Genomic DNA, 10349 nt, shown 5'->3' with positions numbered 1-10349 from the left:
TCGGGGCTGTCGGTGCCATTCAGCTGTGTCGGCGGCTGACAACACCTCTCTGCTGGGCACCAGGGTTCCAGCCAGTTTGTCAACCGAAATCTGGCATGAGGGTTGAGCTCCGGTGTGGGCCCAGTGCCTGCTGCTGTCCCACTCTCTAGGGTGTCGTATTTTAAAGAGCTGTTGTGACTATTTACAGGTGTTCGATTCACCTTTCACTTAATTCAGGTGAAAGAGGAGGCGGTGAGGGCTGTGCCGCCGCTCTGCGCTCAGTTAATTTGCTTTAATTGAGGCAGACACCAGCAGAACTGCTCACTTTCCGAGACCACCCACGAAGGATGGATGCCAGAGTGCTCAAGCGCTGACCTTTAGGGATGGAGGCCCCTGTACCCAGCTCCCGTCTGGCTGCGGGAGAAGCCATGGGAGGGTCCGGTCCCATGTCTCACCCTCTCAGCCAAGAGCAGAGCAGGGGGGAACCGCTGGGGCCCCGAATGGAGCTGAGGGACTCTTGAGGAGCCCATTCTGGGGGCCTTGGGCTCTGCGGTGCTGAGACCACCTGCAAGTCTTCAAATACTGGCTCAGCACGGTGCACAGAGAGCTGGGGCTCTGCTGCCGGAGCCCTCTGTCAGCTCGGGGCAGGAAGCGCTTGTCGGTGTTCCCGGGGCACTGCAGGCCCTCAGCACGGTTTGCCCAGGCTGACTCTTCCTCCAGTGGTGTGAAGTCGGTTCGTCCTCTGTTGATGCTCTGCAGGGGGAGGAGGGGTGCTCAGCATTCCCAGGCTGTTCCTGGCAGAAAAGTGACTTTAAACCTTTTCCCTTCCGCAGCAGAAAGGTTCTGTGACCTGTAATCTTTAGCTCTGGCACCTTTTCGACTGTGTCCTCGGAAGTATTAGTGTTCCTAGGCTGCAATTTAATGGCCATTCCATTGCCTCGATAGATTATCTTCTGAGCACCTTCCTGTGTCAGGAAAAGGCTTTCGGCTCTTCTGCTCTAACAGGTTTCACTGCGGTTCTGCAGCAGCTCCAGCTTTACCTCGTCAGCGGGACAAACCTGGGGCACCTCTGGGTGCTGTCCACCATTTCCACTCCAGTTTTCTTGCCTTGTCCCGTTGAAGTGGGAAAGGATAATACTTGCCCAGTGCCGCGTACAACTTGCTGAAAGGCGCTAAGCATCAGTGCTGGTTTGGGGTGAAAAGCGGGCAGCTGGCGCAGGACCGTGAGAGAAAAACTTTGGACCCTGCTGTAATGGTTTGGAAATGGTCTTTTTTGGTTGTTTTTTTTTCCAGCAGAGAAGGTCCGCGCTCTGCTGCAGGGACACACAAACAAGAGCATCCTCGTGCTGTGCCGTAGTCGTTGGATATTAGTGTGTGTCGTTAGCATTGTAATGGTCTGGCTGACTTCTCCCAGAAAAGGAAAACAATCCACCCACCCTAAACAAAAATGCGCTGCAGCTCAGGCAAGTTTTCATGGTTTGGGTCTCGTGGCTGATGACTGAAGCTCTGCCCTGTGCTGGGGTGTTTTAGAAGAGCTTTCTCGGATGTGTTTCATTTGGTGTCTCACAAGGTATGAGCCTTGTGTTTTCTGTCTTCTACCTGGTCATCTTTTTCTACCAGGACTCGCAGGATCTTGGTTATCTCTGAGATGAGCTGCCAGATTTGAGTCTGCTTGGCTGACGTCAGCTGAAGGAGTGGAGTGTTCTCCATCGATTCCATGAGAAATGCAGATTAGTACAAGTTCTTGAGCCCCGCTGCCTCGGAGCTGTGCGGCTCATGCACATGGTTTTGATATCTGAGATGGTCAGATCAGTGTGTTACTGATGACGTGGGGAACAAAACCGCCTCATTTCCTGAAAGCATCATTTTGAGATTTATGACTCGGCCGGGAAGGCTGCTGAGCTCCGGCTGTGTTGACTCTTCTCCTGAACGTGGAGAAGTGACACTTAGGCAGAGGTGTGTGCCTGGGAGGCAGCTCTTGGAGTTTTTAAGCTGTGAGGAGGTTTCCAGCTGTTGGCTGTGGATGTGGAATGAGCCAGTTCCCTGTGAGACGTGTTCGGGGTCAAACGTGTGGGTCCCCTGCTCTCAAAGCACGCTTGCCCTGGCTGTACAAAATCCAGAGATGAGCTCTGTTGAGAATCACACGTTTCTTCTTGGAATTCAACCCTGAGGGCAACAAATGCCTAAAGAGCAAAAAGAGCTGTGGAAGGTGCGACAGTGGGGATGTAGCTAGGAAATAATCGGGAGGCTTTAAGAATGCCATCAGGAGTTTTCCCTTGATTCTTACTCTCCTGGTGGAATTTTGCAAGCTCTCTGAAACCTCTCTAGCAGAGTAATCAGCTTACAGAGACGCTATTGTTTTAATATTTTTGATTTTTATTGATGTTTTACTCTTTCTGTATAGAGTACTGGCTTCCCCCGCTCCCCGTCACTTGAGGTGGGTTATCTGCGGAAAGACGACTCGATACCAGGCGCCCAGAGCTGCAGGGACAGGGGGCTGGAAGCCCCCATTAGCTGTGGGCACAGCACAGCAGTTGCATCCCCTTCTGGATCCCAGTTCAAGAGTGCTGAAACTCACTGTTCCTGTCGGGGTTTCACTCTTCTAAAATGGGCAAGAAAACCTAAACCCTCAGTCACAGCAGTGAAGTCCTAAATATAACAGAGGTGGGGCAGTGGTTTCTGATGAACAGAAACTGTCCTGCGGTTCTGCTTAAGCCAGATGAACCCTTATCTCTGCGTTGAGGAGTATTTTCTCTCTGAAAGTAACAGACTCTTCAAATTGATTCCAAGAACCTCTAAACCTCTCTGATCCTCGCACATTGGAAGTGGGGGTGACTGAAGTAGCTTAGGCTGATGGTGCTAATTTGAGCATGAGCACAGTGCTTTAACGAGCAGATCTTCTGGGTCAGGGACAGCCCTTTGTGTGGCACGTAGCACCGCCACATGAACAAAGCCTGGTCCCTATGCAGGGCTGCAGTCCTGGGAGCGCTGACGAGGCTACTCTGTGGCTAGGACTGAGCTGTGGAAAATGATGCAAGGGGCAGCGCTGCTGCCATGTGCTGTAACCAAAAGGCCTGTAGGCATCTCGGTGAAGCAGTGTCCCAAACCTCCTGGGTGGCAGAGGTACAAGTGTGTCCCCTTCACCTGCAGCCCCTAGCTGGGGTGTGAGTCAGAGAGAGCTCCTCTTCCCTCCCCAGCCTGCGGAGCAGGGCCTCTCTTGACAGTGTGTGTGGAGGAAAACAGCATTTTTCACTGGTGTGTGGCGAAGGGAAAGGGAAAAGAGTGGGGTGAGAGGCAGTGGTTGTGGAAGAGATCAGTTGCCTTTTTAGCACCGACTGCAGCTGAGAGGAGAGACTGTCAGCACGCTCGCAGAGCAGAGGCTCTGCCGGGAGATACCGGTTCCCTCTGACATCTTTAAGAGCATCTAGAAATCTTCCTCCCCTCAGTGTCTAACTTGCAGACCTTCAGAAAGGACTCGATATCTTTTTGCCCCTCCTCTCAACAAGTGATGCAGTTCTCAGCACCTCCTTCTGAGAGTCACGGGCTGCTGTAACAGAAGGGTGTCTCTGTTCCTGATGCTTTAAGCCACAGTTAAGTTGCAGTGCGGCGTGAGGAAGGCGTGAATATATAAGTGCATTTTGGGATTCTCAGGTGGGGCCTTGTAGGTGAAAAGGCAATAATTTCTTTACAGTTGGCTTCTGTGTTCAGCTTCTCAGGAGCTCGGGATAGCAGCTGTTGCCACTTGGTCTTTCCCAACAAGCTCTCACGCAGTGCAGAATTTTCTTCTTTTCTAATTGCCGTCTGTGGTTCAGTATGACAAGTCTGAACGCTTCCCTTCTTGTCTCTGCAGCTGCTGAAGAGTCTGAAGAGGCTGTCTGAGTTGCCCATCACAGTTGACATTCTTGTGGTAAGAGCTGTGAAATCTCTCATGCTTTCATCCTGTCTGTAAAGTCACGGGGTAACTGCCACGGAAACGCTGCTTTCCCTGGAAACGGGGTGTCCTGCCTCGGCCACCTGCTATAGCCCACTGCGATGAGGTTCTAGAGATCCCAGGCACGGGAAGGAGCATGTGTGAAAGAGCAAGTGTGAAGCTGTGGAGGACAGTGTGTCATCCTCAGTTCTTCCAAAAGCTTAACACTTGACTGGGATGTATACGAGAATCGAGCAGATCCTAATGATAACTGAATCAGCATGAAAATAGGAAGTGCTAATCCTTAAAATTAACAGTGACTTCCGTCTTCAAACCTGCCAACAGTCTTGGTAGATACTAACCTGGTTTCTGAATAGAAATAAGTAGTGTTTGACTAAGGCAGAGTTAAGCCTTCTGTGATTTACAGAACTGCAGTAAATGAGACAATGTCTGCTGAAAACATAAGATGTGTGATAACTCTGCCATTAAATCGAGGGAGTTTATTTCTACCTGGCAGCAACAGGTAGCAGGTACCTCGATCTCTTTAGCAGAACTGGGAATACTGACTGATGTGTGGAGACGAACTCATGTCTTGGCTCTCTCATGAAGGAGACGGGTGTTGGCAAGACCGTGAACAGTTTACGGAAACACGAGCTTGTAGGAGACTTTGCGAAGAACCTCGTGGCCAGGTGGAAGAAGCTGGTGCCGGTGTCCCAGGAAGCAGACAGGTTGGTGACACTGTTCCGTTCTCTTCATGGAGGAGCTTTGTTATATTTTTGCAGTGGAGATTATAAACTTCTCTGAAACAAAGTGAAGGCTCTGGAGAAATTCGTAAGTCTGCTAACTCTGCATGGGGTTTTTGCCTTGTTTTGGGGTAAACCTCCTGCCTCAGCCACAGAGCATCAGGTTGCTGAAGGCTGCAGTTTTGTGTGAAAGTAGGGGCTGATTTTCAAGAACTTGCAGTTTGATGAAGAGATTAGCAGTAGAAAAGTGCCCGTAATGAAGCAAGAGATGCAGTTTGCTTGCTTCCTGTTCTGTGGAGCTGAAGAGAGGAAGTTCCAGCCCCAAGTAAAGGAAGCGGCTGGCTTTGAAAGAAGGCTTTTGCGTGCAGAAATCCTGTGGAAACTGAAAGTTAATGCTGCTGAGCAGGTTGCAGTGATGAGGCTGTGTTGAACCCAGCAATGAGATTGTTTAGATGTGGGTGCTCGAGATCCAGTTATTCATGAGGATGTCAGTGGTTTCCCTGCACACTTAACTGGTGAACTGGGGAACATGATTCCCACAGGCAGCCCGCAGCCAGGAGCGTGTAGGCATGGAGAAGTCTCTGCACATTAGCCTCCACTTCCCAGTGAGCTGTGATGTGTCTCTGTCCTAGTAAAAATGCTCAATCAATTCCGCACTAGAAATGCAGCTTCTAAATCCCTGAATGTTCCTGTGCCTGAGAGAATTAGTGATAGTCTTGCCATGAAATTACCAAAACCAGCCTTAGTCTTCTGTGAGTGAGGTCCCTGTCCACGTGGTCCCCAGGGAACGGCTCTTTTCACTCATATTGAGAAGCTTCTATCTAACCGTTTTGTTTTCCTATCCCTTCAGAAATAACCTCGATTCTGAAGAGCGTGACTACGAGAGGAGCAGCTCAAGCAAAAGACATCGAGAACCCTCCCTCAGAGAGGATGACGAACCTGATGAGGACTACTCAGAACCCTTCCAGCCATCTTGCAGCCAGTCTTATAGCCCAGATCATAGGGAAAAGAAGTCCAAAAGGTATCCTAGGCCTGAGAGAGCCCATGAAACTTACGGCTATAGCAGCCATGAGGGGAAGGGCTGGGGCAGATCTTCGCCAGTGCTCTCTTCAGATCAGGAGAACTCGGACTATGGACAAGCGGTGTCACCTGAGCCGAGTGACAGCCCTCAGGACATGTACACTGACCCTTACGCCTCCGAGGAGCAGGAAGAACCAACAGTGTTTCATCGGAAAGCCAGTAAAGGCCACAGCTTTCAGGAGAAGCTGGGGGGAGGCCGGGAGAAGAACCCCAATGAGTTCTGTAACAAAGGGAACATGAGTCGCAGCAAAGAGCACAAGTCTTCTCACAAGAAGCAGCGACTCGATGGCAAAGGGGAGGACAGGACCTCTGCCTTCAGCCCCGAAAGATTGCACAAGGCCTCTTTTAAAGAGCAGCTCGGAGAAGCCCCCGTGGCGGGGGGCAGCAAAGAGAAGCAGAGGGTGTCAGATGGCACCAAGAAGGAGAAGAACCGAGAAAGTGGCACCTCCAAAAAGGAGAAGTTGCACGTGTTGCCACACTTGGAGTGGGGGGGGGGCAGCAAATAGAAGCAGAGGGTGTCAGATGTCACCAAGAAGGAGAAGAACCGAGAAAGTGGCACCTCCAAAAAGGAGAAGTTGCACGTGTTGCCACACTTGGAAGAGTCTTTGGACAACCATGTTAAGAAGCAAAAACATCGGGACTCTGAAAAAAGCAAACTGGAAAAGCCCAAGCTGAGCCTGGAGACCTCCAACGCAGAGCGGGATAAACGGAAAGCTGAGAGTGACTCGTCAAATAGGATCAAAGAAAAGGGGGTTTCTGGGAGCTTAAAATCTTCTGAGGGAAAGCGGAAAGTCTCTGACACGGACAAAAAATCGATGAGCTTTTCCTCAAATTCAGGGGAGGGGGAAGTGGAGGATGAATTTGAACAACCTACAATGTCCTTTGAGTCGTACCTCAGCTACGACCAGCCCCAGAAAAAGAAAAAGAAAGTGGTCAAACCCTCCGTGTCCGCTGGGGAGAAAGACCGAGGGCACAGCAAACAGAACGGATCCAAAGCCGGTACCAACAGCTCAAGCTCGAGTCGAAAAAGTCCAAGCCACAAGCGAACAAGTGAGAAAAAGGCAGAGAAGAAGCCACCAGAGCCTCCCAAACCAAAGAGGGTAAGGTTTTGAGGGATCTGACAGTTTGTAGAGATGGTGGGATGAGCTGGTCTCAGTGCCTTGTGCCGTTCAAGTGGAATCCTGCTGGAAACGGGGGGAAAGAGGGAGGGGGGAAAAGAAGTGCCATAGGCAAACTCCTGAGTATTCAGAAATGGGGCGAGTAAAGGAGAACCGCTTCAGCCCCACACTGGTGTGAAGGTGGATTGGGCAGGATGCACTTGTTAAGCATGCAGTGTCTTGGAGACCAGTCAGCTTAGACCCCCGCCCAACAGGCAGCGCATGTCCTCCTGCCAGCAGGGTTCCCCTGCCTCTCCTCTCTGGGCTTCTCTCAGATGGGCCTTTTTTAACTCGGTCAGTACTACAGCTTTGTGAAAGCTTGAAAAATGAGCACCGTGTCTGTACGTACTCATTGCCACGTGAGCACCAGGGTTTGGAACATAAATAGGGACTAATGTGGAAAAACTTCACTGCTTCATCTTTCTACTCAATTTTGAAACTCTTTGCTCTTCAAAAAGTGGGTTTATAATATTAGCAGCATTTTAAACTCCTGCTTTGCCATTCATTCTCCAGAGTGCTTCATATCAGAGTTTGGGGTTTTCCTCAGTTCACGGGGTTCCCCCCTCCTCCAGCACCACGGGTAAATGAGTGTCTGAGCTCAAGGAAATTTTTCTGCCAGCCTTCTATTCTGTTTTTTTCTCTAGTTCTTTGCATTGTTAATCTGACCTTGAGCGCTGACCGTCATACATTAAAGATGTGGATGGCTCTTATCAGAGTCGAGCGATTCAAGTCCCAGATTTTGGCTTCTTTGTGCTGACAGCCTAGACGGAGCCACAGCGAGGTGGCAGAACCGCAGCCTCCCCCTGAGGCTCTTTCCTGGTTCAAGCTGATCAGCACTGAGCAGCTTATTCAGGGTGTAACATTTTCCTCTATTCTTGGCTTACTTGCATGTACCTCTTCTCCTTCCAGATAATTTTAGATGTGGTACCAACGTTACCGGACATCCCACTGCCGCCCATCCAGGCCAACTACCGCCCTCTTCCTTCAATCGAGTCCATCACCTGCTCCCAGACAAAAAGGAAAGGTATGTTGGGCAGGAAAATAGTCTGAAATGGGCTCCTGCCATTGTTTGTGGGAGGGAAGGAACGCTGGCTGGGTTCACATCTTTCTGTTGGGGTCTGGTGTCCAACCTCTGATGCCCAGAGCCTGCCTGGGTGTCAGAAAAAAGGCTGCTTCTTTCCTGCGTGCTGTAGCAGAAACGAAGATCATTCTTGAGGCTTGGGCTCTGGATTTGACCTTTCTGAACTAGGTTGAAGGTCTCTTAGAGCAGAATTGACCCTTTAGGTTGCTCCTGGGTGACTCCAGTTTGGGCCTCCTGTGCCATTCATCAGGTGGGCTCTTCGTTTCTCTGTTCCCCTCTTACTCCAAGTCTTGCCTTTCACAGTGGTGACCTCGCCAGTGGACGAGAGCGAAGCGGGTTTTACAGGCCGCCGCTTGAATTCAAAGATGCAAGTGTATTCGGGCTCTAAAACCGCCTACCTCCCAAAGATGATGTCTCTGTATCAGCAGTGTATCCGTGTCCTCAGTAACAACATCGACTGTGAGTACGGTTCCTTCCGCTCATTGTTAAAGGATTTAATCAATCTCATGGGTAACTCTAGGCTTGCTTTATTCAACAGCTCAGAGCTGGGCCATCACCTTGGTGAGTGGCAAAGGACACAGTGCTTGTTCTTAGTATATAGAGTTTTCTTTCCTAACATTATGTAACTAGGTAAAGTCCTTGGTGTTTTCCATAGATCCTCAGTTCTTCGTTCTTCATTGGTCAAAAGTTCTATTCAATTCCTTTGTCTCAGCAAATCTCAAATTCTTCATTTCACTTTTTTCAAGTCCATCCCAGTTGCCTCAGTCCTCAGTTGCTTGGGTCACAGGATGAGGATCACCTTCGAAATTCTAGGAAAACTTGAGTTGCTCTATTATATTCTACGTCCACTTCAAACAGATAACCTTAAAATTCATCTATTCTAAGTTAATCAATGATCTCACCTTTGAGTATAGCCAAATTTCTGTTGATTCAGCCTCACTGGGGTTCAGGCCAGCCCTGGTCAGGACAATACAAGGATAAATGAGCAGCTTTTGTTTCACACACACCTGGATCAATCACTAAAACAATATTCTATTCTCTAACGTTGCAAACAGTAAGAGGTTTAAGGCTTATGATTAGTTCTTTTACACTCGTGTTGTGCAGTGTCATGTAGCACTGCAGGTTCTCCCCCTGCGTTTCAAGGCATCAAGCCCTTTCCTTGGCTAGGAAGGAGCAGGATAGGTACTCTGTGTGTCTTGCTTCTCTCTAGCAATCTACGAAGTGGGTGGTGTCCCCTTCTCCGTGCTGGAGCCAGTATTAGAGAGATGCACCCCAGAGCAGCTGTATCGCATTGAGGAGTGTAACCACGTGAGTGCGGGGGCCTGGGGAGGGGATGGGGCAGGCGAGAGTGACACTCTGGCCTCATCTGTCACTGTAAAGAGTAAAGCTCTTTACAAGAGGTGGCTTTCTCTGTCCCAAGTTCCTGGCATTGCCGTCTGCCCATCCTTTGCTGCATGTTGGCCCCTAAGCTGTCTTGCCTGCTGTGGTATTCCAGTGCCACCAGTGCTGAGGGAGAGGGGAGCGAAGGTGTCGGAATGGATCTCAGCTAACGCGTGGGTTTGCTTCAGGTCCTCATCGAGGATACGGATCAACTGTGGCACAATCACTGTCTCCGAGACTTCAAGAACGAGAAGCCAGAAGAGTTTGAGTCCTGGCGAGAGATGTACCTTCGGCTTCACGATGCACGAGAGCAGCGGCTGCTCATGTTAGCGCGGAACATTGGCTCAGCTCACGCCAACAAACCCAAAGGTAAAGCGGGGCTGAATGATCAGAGAGGGGTCTGGGAATGCTGCCTGGGGCATGTCTTTGTGTGGGGAAGGTCTTCGGGAGTTGTATAACTCTCCGTTCTTTGTGGTGGCCTTTGCTTAATGGCTCAGCAGGCTCTCAACTTCATCCCTGGTGTTGCTGGTGTGAACTAGACAGAGCAGTGCTTTCCAGCGAGTGCGTGTAGGGCTGCATAAGCACCTCCTGCGCCAGAGTGGCTTCTCTGTGCTGGGGTTGAAGAATACTGGTGATCCCGCTCTTCTGGTGAACGTGATGAGAACGACTGACCTGATCAGCCTGATTTCTCACAGGCCGCACGTTGTGGCTGCAAGAGGTTCAGACCTTAGGGAGGAGGCTGTTGCCTTAGCTTTGCAATGGGTGGACCGGGGAGAGGTGGCTGGAGCTTGCTGTAGTAGGACGAGCACTGAGGAGCCTCCTCTATAGTAAGGCAGATCTAAGCGCTGTTTCCCTCTGGCCTCTTACAGGTAGAGTGGCCAAAATGGCGTTTGTGAACTCCGCAGCAAAGCCCCCTCGGGATGTACGAAGGAGACAAGAGAAGTTTGGAACTGGAGGACCTCTTCTGCCAGAGAAGACTAAGTGAGCGTTTCTCAGTAGCACTTGCTGTTCAGGGCCTC

General features: G+C 50.4%; 1 protein-coding gene across 1 annotated transcript in view; it reads left to right on the top strand.

Annotated features, from left to right (window-relative positions):
- Nucleotides 1-3829: 3829 nt before the first annotated feature.
- TCEB3 (transcription elongation factor B (SIII), polypeptide 3 (110kDa, elongin A)) overlaps nt 3830-10349 on the top strand; it is a gene marked incomplete at its 5' end in the record, with an annotated part of 7529 nt that continues 1009 nt past the window's right edge. The window contains 9 exons of the mRNA XM_010138028.1: nt 3830-3886; nt 4499-4617; nt 5483-6179; nt 6285-6812; nt 7779-7893; nt 8254-8409; nt 9161-9258; nt 9519-9699; nt 10200-10311. Coding sequence (XP_010136330.1) covers nt 3830-3886; nt 4499-4617; nt 5483-6179; nt 6285-6812; nt 7779-7893; nt 8254-8409; nt 9161-9258; nt 9519-9699; nt 10200-10311 — 2063 coding nt within the window. The remainder of the gene's footprint in view (nt 3887-4498; nt 4618-5482; nt 6180-6284; nt 6813-7778; nt 7894-8253; nt 8410-9160; nt 9259-9518; nt 9700-10199; nt 10312-10349) is intronic.

Source organism: Buceros rhinoceros, unplaced genomic scaffold, assembly GCF_000710305.1.
Source record: "Buceros rhinoceros silvestris isolate BGI_N320 unplaced genomic scaffold, ASM71030v1 scaffold13926, whole genome shotgun sequence".
In the NCBI taxonomy this organism is placed as follows: domain Eukaryota; kingdom Metazoa; phylum Chordata; class Aves; order Bucerotiformes; family Bucerotidae; genus Buceros; species Buceros rhinoceros.
Note: the sequence above shows the minus strand (reverse complement) of the source record. Positions and strands in the feature narration are given on the sequence as shown.